This window comes from Sceloporus occidentalis, unplaced genomic scaffold (genome assembly GCF_023333645.1).
Source record: "Sceloporus occidentalis isolate IW3139 unplaced genomic scaffold, rSceOcc1.0.p SCAF_1, whole genome shotgun sequence".
NCBI classification, from domain to species: domain Eukaryota; kingdom Metazoa; phylum Chordata; class Lepidosauria; order Squamata; family Phrynosomatidae; genus Sceloporus; species Sceloporus occidentalis.
Window position 1 is genome coordinate 216,134,631 of NW_028316981.1, and position 17,510 is coordinate 216,152,140.

At 44.8% G+C, this 17,510-nt stretch overlaps 1 protein-coding gene across 3 annotated transcripts in view; it reads left to right on the plus strand.

The window, feature by feature from the left end:
- The first annotated feature begins 2,765 nt into the window (after positions 1–2,765).
- Positions 2,766–17,510, plus strand: part of FAM131B (family with sequence similarity 131 member B) — a 76,218-nt gene continuing 61,473 nt past the window's right edge. For all 3 annotated transcript variants that reach the window (XR_016274103.1, XM_089488894.1, XM_089488893.1), the window contains exon 1: positions 2,766–2,980. Coding sequence is in view for 2 of the 3 variants with exons in the window: in XM_089488894.1 (XP_089345020.1) it covers positions 2,953–2,980 (28 nt within the window). In the remaining variant the exon portion in view is untranslated. The remainder of the gene's footprint in view (positions 2,981–17,510) is intronic.

Sequence of the window (17,510 nt, forward strand, 5' to 3'; positions counted from 1 at the left end):
GGGCAAACTGTGGCCTCCTCTTGATGGTCTCTCTATCTGTGTGTGTGTGTGTGTGTTAGAGGGAGATCATCCAGCAATCATTGTATGAACACTGGATGGTCCAACTAGTGGCATGGCATAGAAGTTAGAGGGCTTTCCTACGATTCTGAAGACCAAGATTCAAATCCTGGCTCAGCCATGTAAACCCACAAGTCACACTCTTTCAACCTGAGAGGATGGCAATGGCAAACCCCCTCTGAAGAAACCTGCCAAGAAACCCCCATGATAGGGTTGCCATAAGGAAAATCTATCATGGGGTTTTCTTGGCAAGTTAGAGTTGCCATAACCTGGAAATGTCTTGAAGGCACACAACAACTACTACTGCTTGGCAGCAGCTGTGATGTGCTAATGGCTAGAGATGCTGGGATTGATCCCAAGATCCACCACCAAACCCTCGCAATATGAAGTGCACCTCAGAGGTTCAGGCAACTGCCTCCTCTGGATATGTGTGTGTGTGACCTGTTAGTCTTTGCAAGCAGATAGGTCACAGCAATTTTGGGGTTGGTCAGCCTTCTTTGCCGTCATGCATCTCTGGGCAGTTGACTATGGAGCAACTGTGGTCCTGGATGAGGAATATGGCAGAGAAATAAGGCTGAGGAATATGACAAAGAACCTACAAAGGAAACGCGATGGGAAGCGACTTCTGGCTGCAACAGCTTCACTCACTTTGGTTTCAGTTTCGCTCTTTGTGAGGCCCCCATAGTAGAGTCCTCTTCCTGGCCATGTGGGGAGATTAGCCTCCCTCCTATAACTCTGCCAGGTGCTGTGGGTGCAGAAGGGGCCAGAGGGAACCACTCTGCCCTGCGTCATGTCATCCTCCCTGCACACTGCGCAACGCTGGAACATCTCCAGTTGCCCTGGCTCTCCCTCTCCTTTGCCCTTTACTTGCCCATCCCTTCTCCATGGCTGCTCAGGTTGGCAGCCCTTGCCCCTGCAAGACAATGCCAAAGGCCCAGAGGAAGGCAGATGCCCAGTGTGGCCTAGTGGTTTGAGAACTGGACTCTATTTCCCAGCTCTCAGAGGGTGGCAAGGACAAATCCCACTCTATTCTGCTTTGGTCAGGCCTCACCTGGAATACTGCGCCCAGTTCTGGGCACCACAATTCAAAAAGGATGCTGACAAGCTGGAGTGTGTCCAGAGGAGGGCAAACAAAATAGTGAAGAGTCTGGAAACCATAAAGCCCTATGAGGAGAGATCTGAGGGAACTGGGTATGTTTAGCCTGGAGAAGAGATGATCAAGCGGTGATATGATAGCCCTGTTTAAATATTTGAAGGGATGTCATATTGAGGATGAAGCAAGCTTGGTTTCTGCTAGTCCAGAGAGTAAGACCCAGAGCAATGGATTCAACGTACTGTACAGGAAAAGAGATTCCACCTCAACATTAGGAGGAACAGCCTGACAGCCAGAGCTGTTCAATAGTGGAATACATTGCTCCCTTGGAGAGTGGTGGAATCACCTTCTTTGGAGGTTTTTAAACAGAGCCATTTGTCACAGGGATGGCTTTGATTGTGAGTTCCTGCATGGCAGAAGGGGGGTGTTGGACTGAATGGTCCTTGAGGTCTCTTCCAACACTTTGATTCTATGATCATTTTGTGAACATGCTGTCTAGTCTTGTTGGACTGTGACTCTGGAGACCAGAATTTGTTCTTGTTTGGCCATGGAAACCCACTGGGTGACCATGGGCCAGTCCCACTCTCTCTGCCTCGGAGGGTGGCAACGGCAACTGCCCTCTGAAGAAAACTTGGCAAGGAAACCTTGTGATAGGTTCTCCCTAGGGCTTCCCTTGCTAGCCAGCAAGGCCATGAAGGCCCACAACCTGAAGTCAGGTGCTCAGGCCCTGCTGCCCTTCCTGAGGGCTGAGGCCAAGTCGCTGGGTTGAGGGGCTGGTGGGTAATGCCTGCCTGCCATCCTTCTTTCCTCTTCCCTCCTTCCTTCCTGCTAGTCTTTCTTCCTTCCTATTGTCTGCCTTCCTTCCTTCCTTGTTTGCCTTCCTTCCTGCTTGCCTTTCCTCCTTCCTTCCTGCTTGTGTTCCTTCCTTTATTCTTGCCTTCCCTCCTCCTTTCCTTCCTGCTTGTCTTCCTCCCTCCCTCCTTTCCCTCCCTTCCTTCCTTCTTCCCTGCCTGCTTTCCTTCCTTCCTGGCCTCCCTCCCTCCCTTGGCTTGGAGGTCTTTAAACAGAGGCTGGATGGCCATCTGTCAATGGGGGTGCTTTGAGGGAGAGTTCCTGCATGGCAGGATGGGGGGGTGGAATGGAGGGCCCTTGAGGGGGTCTCTTCCACCTCTAGGAGTCTATGATTTCTTGGGCCTCCTTCCTTCTCCCTCTGCCTTGTGTCTGCAGGGGAAGCAGAAGGTGAAGAAGCAGAGGGGCCCCTTGGGCTTCCCGGGGACTAGGGTCTCTCCGGTCTCCCTTCCTCCTGAGAGAGAGCTCCCCTTCCCCTTCTTCTTCCCAACTCTTGGGGGCCCCTCGTGGTGGGAACATCCCTGTCTGCCTGGGCTCCTGGCCTCCCTCCCTCCCTCCCTCTCAGCCAATGGGAGGGCTGCTGCTTGCCCAGCCCAGCCTTCCTCCTCCTCTTCCTCCTCCTGAACCCCGGAGGAGCCCAGAGCCAGCAGAGGAGGCTTCCTCCTCCTCCTCCTCCTGCGGCGCTTCCCTTCTTCTTCCGCACCTGAGCAGCAGCAGCAGCAGCAGAAGAGGCAGCAGCGGAGGATGCTCGGGAGGCGGCCGTTGGGGCTCCCTCCTGCCTGGGCCCTGGGGGCTCCTCCGCCGGGGGACTGGCCCTGAGGAGGAGGAGCAGAAGCAGCAGGAAGGGAGAGGCCCCCAGCCCCTGCAGAGGCCCACCACCCGCAGCCCCCTTCCCTCCCTCCCGGCGGAGGAGGAGCAGGAGCAGGAGGCGCTCTCCCTCTCCCTGCCGGAGGATGGGCTGCATCGGGTCCCGGACTGTAGGTAAGCAGCCTGGCAAGGAGGGCGAGGAGGCAGGCAGGCTTCCCCAGCAGGCAGGCCCCGGCAGGGACACACCTGGCCCACCCTCCGCCCCGCTTGGGCCCTCCTCTTCCATCCCCTCCTCCACCACCCCCACCTTCCCTTTCTTCCTCCTCTCCCTCTTCTTCTTCCTTCGTCTGCTCCTCCATCCTCTTCTTCCTTCTCTGTTTCGTCTTCCCCATCGCCTCCATCCTCCCCTCCCCTCCCCCTCTTCTTCCACATCCTCCTAGCCTTCTTCTTTTTTCCTCCTCCTCTTCTTCTTCTTCTCCTCCCCTTCCCCCTCTCTTCCCCCTTCCTCCATCACCTTCTCCTCTTCCTCTCCCTCCCCTTCTCCTTTTCCTCCATCTCCTTCTCCTCTCCTTCTTCCTTTTTCCTCCTCCTCCTCTACATCTCCTTCCTCTATCCCCTTCTCCTCTTCCTCTTCTCCTTCCTCTTCCTCCTCTCCTTCCTCTATCTCCTTCTTCTCCTCTTCCTCTTCTCCTTCCTCTTCCTCCTTTCCTTCCTCTATCTCCTCCTCCTCCTCCTCTTCTCCTCTTCCTCTTCTCCTTCCTCTTCCTCCTCTCCTTCCTCTATCTCCTCCTCCTTCTCCTCTTCCTCTTCTCCTTCCTCTTCCTCCTGTCGGGGGAAGGAGGACCACCGCCTCCCCTTTCCCTGGCTCTGCTCCTGGCTCCCCTTGGGCTCCAAATCTATGAGACGATTCTTCTTCTTTGGTGGGAACTGAGGTGTGTGTGTGTGTTGGTGTGTGCTTTCTCTGGCAGACAACGCGTGGAGAGGGAGAGGGAGCGCTGGCATCCGCACTGCAGAAACCCCCCGGCCTGAGGCCCCTTCAGCCTCTCTGGGCAGCCCCAGCAATGCCAGGGCAGGGAGCCAGGGGTGGGTTGAGTGTCCCAGGCTGTTTTGGGTGCCCTTGGCCTTGGGGTGTGTGTGAGAGAGGGCTGTTGGAGGAGATGGATGGCACCGCATGCTGCCAAGTGCAGGAGCAAGGAGGGTGGGGAGGGGGATTGGTCCTCCCTTCTCCTCCTCCTCTTCTTCCATGTTTTCTACCAAGAGCTGTGTCTCTCTGTGTGTGTGTGCCCCCCCCCCCCCAGCTGCGGTGTCTGGCATGCCAGCGGAGGGTACCCTGCCCTCCTCTCCGCACTGTTGTTGTTCTCAGACTCCCCCTCTCTCTCACTGCAGTGATGGCTGCACAGCCCTCCTTCCCTCCCTCCTCATGGCTGCCCACGCCTCAGCAGACAACAACGGGCACCTCCTCCAAGGCTAGAGCCCCACCACCATCTCCTCCTCCTCCTAGCTGCCAACTCCCCTCCACAACCAAACTGGCACCAATCTGCCTCTCATAGACTCATAGATTTGGAAGAGACCACAAGGGCCATCCAGTCCAACCCCCTGCCATGCAGGAAATCCAAATCAAAGCATCCCCATTGACAGATGGCCATCTAACCTCTGCTTAAAGACCTCCAAGGAAGGAGACTCTACTACACTCTGAGGAAGGAGCGTGTTCCACTGTCAAACAGCCGTTACTCGCCTTCATCCAGCTTTCCACTGCTGTTGTTCTTGTGTGCCTTCAAGTCATCTCCAACATATGGCAGCCCTACAGCTATGGTTCCCCCCCCCCTTGGCAAGGTTCGTCCAGCCTTTGTGGCTGAGAGAGTGTGACGTCTTTGCCCAAGGCCAAGCTGGGACTCGAACCCTGGATCTCCACAGACCTAGTCCAGTGCTCAAACCATTGCACAACGTTGGCTCCTTCTACCCTCCACTTTTCCCAGTGTTATTGCCTTTTCCAGTGAGCCATGCCTTCTCATTGTATGGCCAAAGGAGTTTTATCACACAATCGGAAGTTTATCCCATGAATATCCCAGACAAATCCCACCAATCAAGTGGTCGCAAAGAAGCATTAACGCCCATCTTTTTACTTTTGGGATTTCGATGCCAGTGCATTTCCGATATTGCTTCCTTTGCACAATTATTGTGTGTGATAATCATTCGCGCAATGACTCACCATTTCTGCTTCATTTGCGGGATGCATTCAATGGTCTTTAATCTCTCTTTAATCTCTTTAATGCCGAAATCAGTCCCAGTGTGATCAACTCCAAAGTACAACAGCCTCAGTTTAAGCATCTTGGAGGTCTTTAAGCAGAGGCTGGGTGGCCACCTGTCAATGGGGATGCTTTGATTGAGAGTTTCTGCATGTCAGAAGGGGGGTGGACTGGATGGCCCTTGGGGTCTCTTCCAACTCTATGATTCTATCATCTTGGCTTCTAAAGAGATCTCCGCAAGAGCCATCCAGTCCAACCCCCTGAGAAAGCATGAGAGCCAGTGCAGTGTAGTGGTTTACACATTGGACTAAGACTCCAGAGACCAGGGTTCGAATCCCCACTGGGCCATAGGTATGTGGCAATGGCACCCCCACCACACTCTGGAGAAACTTGACAAGAAAACCTTGTGATGGGTTTGCCTTAGGGTTGCCGTAAGTTGGAAACAACTTGAAGGCACACAACGACAAACCCACTGGGTGACCTTGGGCAAGTCACACTTCCCCCAGCCTCAGAGAAAGGCAAAGGCAACCTCACTTGTATAAATCTTGCCAAGGAAATCCCATGACTTTAAACAGGCTGGATGGCCATCTGTCAGGGATGCTTTGACTGAGAGTTCCTGCATGGCAGGGGGTTGGACTGGATGGCCCTTGTGGTCTCTTCCAACTCTACGATTCTATGATTCCTTAGGGTTGCCATAAGGATGAACCTGGCCCCAGGCACCAGAGTCCACCAAGAAGTTCTGCTCTAGTCCCAGTGCAAGGAAATAGGACCTACATAGATCTCATTTAGGCTGCATCTGCACTAGAGAAATAATCTGGTTTGACACTATTTTAGCTGCCATGTCTCAGTGCTATGAAATTCTGGGAATTGTATTTGTTGGTGGTGCCAGAGCTCTCTGGCAGAGGAAGCACAAAGCTCCAATTCTCAGGATTCCATAGGATGGAGCCATGACAGTTAAAGTGGTGTCAAACTGGATTATTCCTGCAGTGCGAATGCAGACTTTAAGAGGCATTCTCTAGAGATCTTACCAGTAGATTGTGCCCCATGATGCTGGTTGGTGGGTAGTGTGTTGCTCCTATTTGGGCATCCTGGTTTTGGCCCTGAAATGCTTTGGGCCATGCTCTGGCTCCTTATGCTTGGCCCACAAGATAAATTTCTCTTTTGGGTTCGTATTTTACACTGGTTCCCTGCCAAATCTCAGGGGGGCCTGATCATTTCAGTGTCATCTGCCATTATATCCAGCACATTCAGACAGTGTGTCCAGACAGCTGCAATCGCACTTACTAGGAAGCAAGTCACGTTGAGCTCTTGTAACTTGAAAGTAAACATGCTCAGTGTAATGGTGACTTCCCCATTGGCCAGAGAGGGAGTTTAGTCTCCTAGCAGGGGTTGGAATGAGGAATCTTCTTTTTCTTTACCTAGGTGCCCATTAAATGCAGTAGCACAGTAAAAGGCTGTCACTTACATACAATGAAAAAACGAGAGTTGCTGTGGATGGTTGAACCTGTGGATATGGAGGGCCAATTGTATATAGATGCTTAGGTGCTCAGGAAGCCATGCTTTCCTTCACTCGTAGTACTTGTTAAGAGGAATGGTACCTGCTTGTGCCCCCAAGACTGGCAAATGTCAAACTGAAAGAGATCCCGATCCTGGAAATGTAGCTGTGGATGGAAGCAGTAATAGAGGCGCGTGTGTGTGCGTGCACACATGTGTTTCCGTGCATACATGGATGTGTGTGCTTATGCGCACCTACGTAACCCTTTCACTGTGAGAGAAAAGATGTGGGAATCCTGTACTTTTTTCAGCTGGGATGCTGGGAGGGAAAACGTTCGGCAGACTTCCAAGCCTACCACCACACCATTCCCTTTAATCAAATTTGCAGCCTCCCACAGCTGCATTTTAATAAGCGGTGGCAATGAGGCCCTTGGAGAGAGTTCACGGATCTCCTACGTCAAGCCTGGTTTTGCCTTATCTTGTGAATCATCTGCTGGCACATCCTGCGGACGCACAGGGTTCAGGGAGATACTGTATATGGGTTGCCCTCTTGATGCGTATATAAGCAGAGAGCTTTCTGCCATCCATGCCTGTTGGCTGTCCTGTGCCCTTTCATGCAGCTGAGACCTCCTAACTTTGCCAGTTTACATTCATGGCTGGCTCTGCTTATAAGGCAGCCAGTTTATGTGGCAGAGCAGAGAACAGTGATCTGTAACAGAGGAACAAATATACTGTGCATTTGGAACTTCTCTAAACAAGTCCCATTAAAGAGGCTGGGAGCTCTTCAGGAATGCAGTGATAGTGCTGTTGTACAGCTGCCCTTCACTTTGGTGAGGCTTCCAAGGGGAGGCTCAGGATGGGCTGCGCTCCATCTTAATTTGTGGTGTGTGTATCTGGCTGGCTGGCTGGCATTTTCTACCTCAGTCCTTCACATGCTGTGCATTTGGTTGATCTTGATCTTATTACTAAATATGAGACTTCGTAGAACTAGACATATGCACTTGAGAGCTAAGTGCAGTGGGCCTTTGGTATCTCCTGGTGTTTGGTTCCAGGACCTCCCGCGGATACCAAAATGCTCAAGTCCCATTATATGCAGTGGCATAGTAAGATGGTGTCCCTTATATAAAATTGCAAAATCAGGGTTTGCTTTGTGGAATTTATAGACTTTAAAAGATATTTTAAAACCATGGATGCCTGAATCCTTGGATTAAAAAAAAATCAGTGGATACAGAGGGCTGACTGTAATGCATTGTTGGATCCTGTGCACTTTTATTGTTGGTAAAAGACTTGTACTTCAAGGTAGAAAAGATAAACATTTACCATCTATCATTCCATCGTGAGAAGATCGTACTGGTTTCAGCTACATGTAAACATGTGTTTTATAGATATCAGCTCCAAAAATGTATTTTTGGATATGTGGTCGTCTTATATTGATGGATACACCTAGCCCAGCCCAAGTTTGTTCCTGTGACCCTTGCAGTTTCCCCCCTATTTTCTTCTTCTTCCTCTTTCCCTTTAGCCTTCCTTTGCATTTCTAGTTGAAACATCCATTTTTTTTTAAAAAAAAAAGTGGAGCTTGTCATGTATGCTTTTAAAAAATAATGCATTGAGTTCACAATTGTAAATATTTTGTACTGAATTTTATGTATTGAATATACCACCCAATCTCAGGTAAGCATCTTGCATACTTGACCTCTTGGTTATTGTATTAAGTGCCCTTCTTCAGTTGTTCATGCATTTGATATAGTAGGATTTCTTTTTTTTTTTTTAATATTTTTTATTATAGCAAAGAGAAATGATATATATAGATACAACAGATATTTACATTCTGCTACATAGATCAATAACATTATTCTTTAACACATCATCTCTAGTTTCATTTTATTACCATTCATTTTATCACATTTTTCTTTTTTATGTTTTTCCATTGATCTTACTTACTTCTCCTCCTTGCATTATTCATATTGCTTTCTCATCATTCCCTTTTTCTTTTCACCTATTGTAAATTTTGTTGTATTGTCTCTTTTTTCATTGATGCGGGAGGATTTCTTGTGACCAATATTGCAACAACATATGGCATCATAGGATTCCTTGATGGTTTGTTACAATATACTAAGGTAAAACAGGTATTAAAGTCCCACTGACTGCAGTCTGTAATCCAAACACCTTAGGGATGGAGTAGTTTGCATCAGAAATGTAGCAGAAAGGGAAACTTACATTAAATTCCTATTCACATCTACTTAGAAGTAAACATCATTGAGATAAATAGACTCTACATCTAGTTAAGTCTGTATAACATTGCAGGCTTAACCCTTTCAGCTATTGCAGCTGCATCTGTACTGCAGAAATAATCCAGTTTGACACCGCTTTAACTGCCCTGGCTCAATGATATGGAATTCTGGGAATTGTAGTTTGCTGTGGCACCAAAGCGGAGCCCCATATTTTCACCAGGACTGAATTGGCACTTGGGGCTTCAGTAAAGATTTGGCAGATACATCTGAGTATCTGAACACTAATAACAACCAAGTCAGCAGCTTTGGTTAGTTTTATGCAAAACTAAACTCGGTATTTATTGTAAAATATTGTTATTGCTATTTGCGAAATAAATCTATTCAGTTATATTTGCAATGCATTGTTTATTTGGTTACCTTTTGTTACATTTCTGAGGAGTTCAGTGTTCCTTAAAATTTGCAATTTGTTTCATTATATTTGTATTCTAAGCAGAAAAAGAATAATGTTGGACTATGACTCTGGAAACCTGGGTTCGATTCTCCGCTCAGCCACGAAAACCACTAGGTGACCTTGGGCAAGTCACATTCTCTCAGTCTTCAGGGAAGATAATGGCAGACCTTCTCTGAACAAATCTTGCCAAGAAAGCTCTGTGATAGGGATGCCATAAGCCAGGAACAACTTGAAGGCACACAACACACATACATAGCATAATGTCCTCCTCCATCACATACAAAACAGCCCTATGAAGTAGTTCATCTGAGTATGTTAACTGTCCACATTCACCTAATGACTTGTATGGTCAAATGAAAAAAAATGATTTCCCTTTGTCCTGGTCATAGTCCAAAATGCTGTCCTCTAAGGCAGTGTCCTTTGTCATTGATGCCTGATTGTGGTCTGGTTTGAAGATGACTGTGGTTATGGAGCCACTGGGCAAAGCTTTTCTATGCCACTGTGTTTGATCCAGATTGCTGCTCTCACTCCTGTCCTGACAGCTGGCATTATAATGGAGTGTAGAAGATAAATAGCATCTATTCATAGGTATTGTTGGGCAATTGGACATTTGGGACTAACAACTGAATTTAGACCTCTATGCAGTCATTGCATTGGCTTGCTTTCCAATATTTAACAGAAATAAACTGTTCAGAGACTGTCCCTTCTTTTCTTTGTGTCCTCAAGACAGAAGGCTTTCTCAAAATAAGAGATAGTTTTCCTAAAAGACTTCAAAAATACCTGCAGAGTGGCATAACTGCAGAAGAGTGAGAATTGCTGATACCAATAATCTCTGGTGGTTGATGAGGTCCCAAATCAAAAAGAGCATCTTATAAATACATTCTATATCCATGGATTTTTTATCCATAGATTCAGGCATCAATGGCTTGCGGTCTTTAAAAAGATATACAGATATATTTTAAATAAATAAATACATATTTTAAAAATCTATATCCATACTTTGCAGTATGTTAAAAATGTATACCCCCCCCCCCAAAAAAAAAAAAACCACCACTAAACCTTGACTTTGCCATTTTATATAAAGGGGCCTGAACAGATAGGCCAAAATAAAGCTGCTTCGGGTCACTTTCGAGGTATGCTGTTTAAATGACACGCACGCATCTTAAAAGGCCAGAAGCTGCACCAAAGGTGCGCTCTAGTCCTTAGGACTGGAGCATGGCTTTGGCGTGGCTTCCGGCTTGTTAAGATGCATGCAGCATGCAGCTTTATTTTGGCCTGTCTGTTTGGGCCCAAAGGATACCTTTTTATCATGCCATTGTATTTAATGGGACCTGAGCATCCATGGAGTTTGGCATCCTGGAAGCAAACCCCAGTGGATACCAAGGGTCCACTGTATGCCGAAATCACCTCACTCTGTAGGGACTATCAGTAATGTCTCCAAAACTGGAGGCTAAGTTTTTACAAAGTTTATTGATAGCTAATAGTGCATCTTTGGCAGGGACATAGCCAGGATTTTAGGAAGGGGAGGGTCCAGACTAAGTGCCACCATTATAATGGGGCTTGGGTGCGGTGGCGCAGCAGCACACACTATTCATTTTTCTAATGGAAGGGGGGTCCGGACCCCAAGATCCCCCCCCCCTTGACTACGTCTTTGGTCATATGTATCAAATAGGTTTCCATAAGTTCAGATTTGTGTTCTGAACTCAAGAATGGGTAGCAGCAATCAGTGAATGCAAGCGGCAATATATATTCAATTTCACCAACTTTTAGACTGAAATGTGTGCAGGCAAAACCAAATAGCATATTTATGGAACTTATGTGCAACCTGTCTGACCCCAAGAGATAGTAGAAAGAAAGCGAGAATGTCCATGCCGCAGGCAGTGATGGCTTTGTCATGCTCATAGAAAGTTCATTAGAGTGAGATGCAAATTGAACATCTGGTGAAAACTGAACATCACCATTAGCTGCTGTGCCCGATGGTTAACTCCGTTCTTTGAAATCTCTGTGTTGAAATCCCTGCAATTTTTTGCACTGGAAAACAATGCAGTTTTTAGATCAGAAATACATGTCAGGGCTATGGTGCTGCATGACCTTAGTCATTTTTGTTTGTTATGGTCCAGTTGATTTCAGTTCCAGCAGATCATACTTTATGTCCTGCCAAATAATACCCAGAACATCTTTTTACAGCATTTTAGGATATGCTCCAAAGTGGCATTGTCCAAATACGTTATTCATTAAGATAATCTAAATTAATCTAATTTGTCTTCTAAAACATACTCCCATTTTTCTCTTGCATGCGAATTCACGGTATTTTATCATCTTCTTCCTTCCATAATCACCCACACGTTCTCCTAAAATAACAAACACCATCCCCAGTGACACCCACACTGAGTTGGCCATGATTTTACTGCAGTACTGATCATTACCCTTTTAGAGACTTTAAGGAAAACAAGTCAGTGTTGCGTCGTGGTTTGATGGATGCTGTGGGGACCAGGGTTCGAATCATCACTCAGCCATGGAAACCCATTGGGTGATCTTGGGTGAGTCACACTCTTTCAACCTCAGCAAAGGCAACCCCCTCTGAACAGATTTTATGAAGAAAACCCTGTGATAGGTTTGCCCTTCGGCTGCCATAAGTTGAAAACAACTTGAAGTCACACAGCAACAAAAAGCACGAGATTTCATAGTGCATGGAAGTACTGGGAAATGAAGTCAGTGCATTCCCCATAGGAGAAAAGTAGGCAAAAATACAGTGCCCCAGATGTTACTGGTCTGCATGTTGCAGCAGCACTAGCCAGCACAGCTGTTAGGTTGGAATTCTGGGAGTTGTAGTCCTGCAACATCTGGCAGGCCTCACTTGCCCACCCTTGTCAGAAGAGATTTATTGTTTGTGTGGAATATAATAGTGGGGCTTGGTGATGGCGATAGTGAAGAAAAATACTGGTCATCAGTGGAGCCTTAGGCTGTATCTTCACTGTAGAAATAATCCAACTTGACACCACTTTAACTGCCAGTGCTCAATGCCATGGAATTCTGTGAATAATAGTTTTTTGGGAGACATTTAGCTTTCTTGGTTTCAGCATCTTTTAGATCAAAATGTGTGCAGGTGGTGAAACCAAATAGCATATTTATGTCTGACCCAGGAGATAGTAGAAAGAAAGCAAGAATGTCCAGAAAGCTCTGGTGCCACAGCAAACTACAATTCCTAGAAATCCATAGCATGGAGCCATGACACTTAAAGCTACGTCAAACTGGATTATTTCTTACAGTGTGGATGCAGTTTTAGTCTCCACACTTAGCATTTTGATGTTAATAATGCTAACATATCTTCAAGAATAGCAATCCCAATTGCATTGTGATGTTGTTCAATACATTTGTCTATGGACATTGCGCTTTGCTAAGTGGTTGAAGTTTGCATGCACAAGCACATGTGTGCTGGTTATTGTTTCTTCTCCTCCCCCAAATTCGTACATAATATTAGAGTGAGCCCTTGGTATCCACTGGGGTTTTATTTTATTTATTTATTTCGAGGATTTATATCCCATTTTTCTACCCACAATGGGATTCAAAATGAGTTTGGTTCCAGAACCTCTCAGTGGATACCAAAATCCGTGCACAAGTCTCATTGGGATCGTAAAATGGTGTTCTGGATATCAAATGGCAAAATCAAGGTTTGTGTTTGGGAATTTATATATTTTAAAAATATTTTCAAGCTGAAATCTTGAAATGGATGGCTGAATCTGTGCATAAAGAATCTGTTCATATGGAAGGCCCAACATAAGTGAAGCATGAATTATTAAAGTGGGTTTGCCTTGTGCAGTGCCCAATGCCTGTCACTGCAAACCGTTCTGAGCTCTGTGAGGGTAGGATTAAACCTGTTCACCAATGCTTTTCTTAATATGCCAAGCCATTTGGGGTTTAAAGGCACTGAGCAACATCAATACACACCTTATTAAAATAGGCATGATTCAGAACTTGTTGGTGGTATGTAGTTCCTGATACTGAGAATCACAAGGATTCATTGGTAGGGATTGGCAGGACTAGGACCTGTGAAATATAGGATGGATGGTAGGATAGATAATGTCTGAGAAAGCCAACTATCCTAAATAGACAAACCATCTTTTAGGATAAAGTACCACCTGTTTGCTCAGAGATAGCTTTTACTGTGTTTAGTAGGCACTAAGGTGAATATGCATAGGAGTCCAGCCTTCACTGAATTTTATTTGTTATATCTTTAATACAATACTGTATTAAAAATTATCCACAGATTTAACCATCCACGTCTTGAAACTTTTTTAGAAATATATAAATCCTGAAAAACTAAACTGTGATTTTGGCATTTTATATAAGGAATGCCATTTTACTGTACCATTGTATTTAATGGGTCTTGAGCATCCACAGATTTTGGAATCCATGAGGTGTCCTGAAACCAAACCCCAGCGGCTATCCAGGGCCCACTGTAATAGTGTACTTGATATCACAAGTAATACAATAAAAGTACACTCAACATAGCATGAATGATAATTGCTTAGAGCCTTTATTTCTCACTGTAACCTCCTCGCTCTCACAGGAATATTATGTAGGATAATACATATTTTATATGTATTATCCTACTAGAGAGGCCCCTTCCCCACCACCTTTGTGTTGTGTCTTTTTAGATTGTAAGCCTGAGGGCAGGGAACTGTCCAATTAAAAAGATTGTATGTACAGCGCTGTGTAAATTTACAGCGCTTTATAAATAAAGGTTAATAATTAATAATAATAATATAATAATGGATCCACTGAGACTCCTGCCCAAACCAGAGATGCTTCTGCTCATGTTGGGGCATGGTGGATGATGCCAGTCTCCACCATGCTATTCCAGTGGTTTTCCCTTTTTGGTAGCATCTCTGACAAATCTGCTGGCCTTCTGGAGCTGGTCTTCAGTTGGAAAAGTGAATGGTTGCAAATGGAGAGGAGTGGGGCTTCCAGGCCTGAGATCAGGCAGCCACCTACAGAGAGACAGTGCCGCCAGGTGACAGAGATCTAATTAGGATAGTCTAACATTAACTTTATATCTTTTCTTTTTTTACCAAAGTGTCCAGTAAATAAAGAAGCATTTTGGAATATACATTTTCCAAATTTTTGTCCTAATCCTAGGCATCCATTGGAGAGAAAGTGGCATACTTTAGATGTTAAAAGGGCAGTAAGGACATACAATCAGCCCTCCATATCCATGGATGTTTTATCCATGGTTTGAAAATATTTTAAAAAGGTATACATTCCAAAAATCAAACCTTGATTTTGCTATTTTAGATAAGGGACACCACTGTCCTATGTCATTTTTTAATTAGATTTGAGCATCCATTGATATTGTTATCCATGGAGGGGGGTCCTGGAATCGATCCACCACAGCAGATACTGAGGGCCCACTGAATGAGAAAAGGACGTGGATAGAAGACATACTGAGGTACTGCTTGGGTCTTTTAATCCAAAGACTTTAGGAAATAGGGCATCTAGGAATATGATTGTGAGCTGGCAGAAGGCTTGCATATTCTTACGGTATGATTATGCGAACATGCCCTGGCCACAGCAGGTATGAGCTTATTCTATCTTTCTGTGGCTGCAAGCACTGCTAATGCCTTGTCTGTGTCTCTGCATGAGGTATGCAGTGTAGTGGGGTGGAAGGAACCATCTCTGTTCATCAGACATTGTAAGATTGATAAGTCTGCACAGGCGTCTTTTGGATGCATGGCATTGCAATCAGTTAGATACTTTAGTGAGCTGCTATACCCACCCGATAGTTGGAGCTTGTGTTTCTCCCATTGCGTATCTCCTGTTGGTTGTGGATTGCTCCTCCTAAACCTAAACCATCCAGAGAATGTAACGTTGGTACTTACTATGATAAGCTATTCTTGGATGGTAGGAGGAGTGATCCACCCCCACCTGGTGAGTGGTTATAAACTGGGGGGGGGGGGGGGGAGAATAACATAAAAATAAATACATGGGGGCCCTTGGTATCCGCTAGGGTTTAGTTCCAGGACCCACATGGAAAGTAAAATCTGTGGATGCTCAAGTCCCATTACATACAATGGGGTACTACTACTACTACTACTACCACCACTACAGTGGGCCCTTGGTATCCACTAGGGTTTGGATCCAGGACTTTCCTTGGATACCAAAATGTGTGGATGCTCAGGGCCCATTACATAGAATGGGACATTATTATTATTATTATTATTATTATTATCCCTTAGAATCTGCTGGGGTTTGGTTCGAGGACCCCCCCCCCCCCCCATGGATACCAAAATCTGTGTATGCTCAAGTCCCAATAGATACAGTGGAATAATGAAATGGTATCTCTTATATAAAATGGCAAAAACAACCTTTGCTTTTGGAATTTATATTATTTTTGAATATTTTCATTCCCTGGATGGTTGAATCTGTCGATAAGAAATCCATGGATACAGAGGGCCATCTGTAAATATAGTTCAGGTGTAAAGTTGAAGTTGTTTTGTTATGTTGGTTCAGGCAAGGCTATAAAATAAAACTGATAAGCAGGGGAGGAGGTTAAATGGACATAATGGAAAAGAACTGACAGTGAAACATGCTTCCTTGAAGAGTGGTGGAGTCTCCTTCCTTAGAGGTCTTTAAACAGAGGCTGGATGGCCATCTGTCGGGGATGCTTTGATTGAGAGTTCCTGCATGGCAGAATGGGGTTGGACTGGATGGTCCTTGTGGTCTCTTCTAACTCCAACTTCCAACTAAGTTTAAAACTAGGTTAATGTTTAATTGTTCGGATGTGTGAATGTGTAAGTGTTTAGTGGTTAGGTCGTGATTCATCTTGTTGGATTATTGTTTGCCTTGTTTTTATATACACATATATGTTCAGTAAATATATTGTTAAAAACACATAAGAGTTAAAACATACACACCAATATTGTTAATATTATTATTATTATTATTATTATTTGTATCCCGCCTCTCCCTGTATTGGATCGAGGCGGGTAACAACAAACATAAGAACAATAAAAACAGAACACAAAAACAGAACACAACAAACCACAAGTAAAAACATAGCAAAGCATATAAAATCCAATTCCCTATCTCCCTCCCACCTTAAAATAGCATTAAAAACAATAATTCCCAACTGGAGAGTGAACATTTCGAGGAGGTCAATTTGGGAATGCCTGCCGGAAGAGATCCGTTTTTATTGCCTTCTTAAAGGTCTCCAAAGATGTTACTTATGTATGGAATTAGGAAAAATCTAAAAAGTATCAAGGTATAAAATCAGCACAGCAGTCTGTTAAAAATCTTTTCCTTATATATAGTTGAAATTAAAAAAATCTTGATTTTCCAGTGGAGTCACTCCAACCTTCCTACAAAAGGGAGCCAGAAGTCAGCATAAAAATGGATGAAATTGGCTGGAGAAACCAGTTTTCATTTGTCATTGAAAAGACACCATATTTAATAGACAGGAGCATAGATAGAGAGGGTGGTCCCATTACTGATAATGTGTTATGTCTGATCACCATCTGCTTCATTTTGAAACCGGGGAGCCAGGGGATAGAATCAGACAGATCCATAGTAGGGCTGGCAGTTCTTAAAATCATGTCAGAGATTGGATTGTAAGATAATTCCCAGCATTAATTTTTAATCATAATCATTTTTTTAAAAAAGATGGTAACACCAAATAAATACAGCTCAAAGAGTTATAAATGACAATCCAGACTGCAAAATGCATCTTGAATTGTGGAAGACATGGGTGGGCTTACAATAAATGTTAAGTTGATTATCTGTCAATAATTATCACAAACTGTCAGTAATGTAGTAACAGTAAAAGTATGATTTGTATAATATATTTTCTACTTATTGAATGTCTGTATGAGATCTTTCAGGAAAAATATATCTAATGGCAGTCTTTCCCCGCAGGAACAAAGATCTCACATTATTTTCTTTTAGCCAATGGCCAAAATAGTCTATTTTCATAGGACTAACATGATTGATTCAAAATGGCTAAATTTCCCAATGTTTGTACAGTATTTGTTCCTGTAGTTTTGGCCTTTTTGTTATTCCAGGGAAATCTGGTTATAATATTTTGCAGTTTCCCATGAGTCTATCCATCTTGTGTGTGGTCTTCCTCTCTTTCTACCTTCGATGTCTTTTTGCCTTATGTCTTTCCTAGCATTATTGTCTTTTCTAGTGATTCCTGCCTCAAATGAGCTGATTTTCGTTTTATCTGCTTTCTTCACTGTCCAACTCTGACATCCGTACATGGTGATGGGAAATACAAGAGCTTGGAC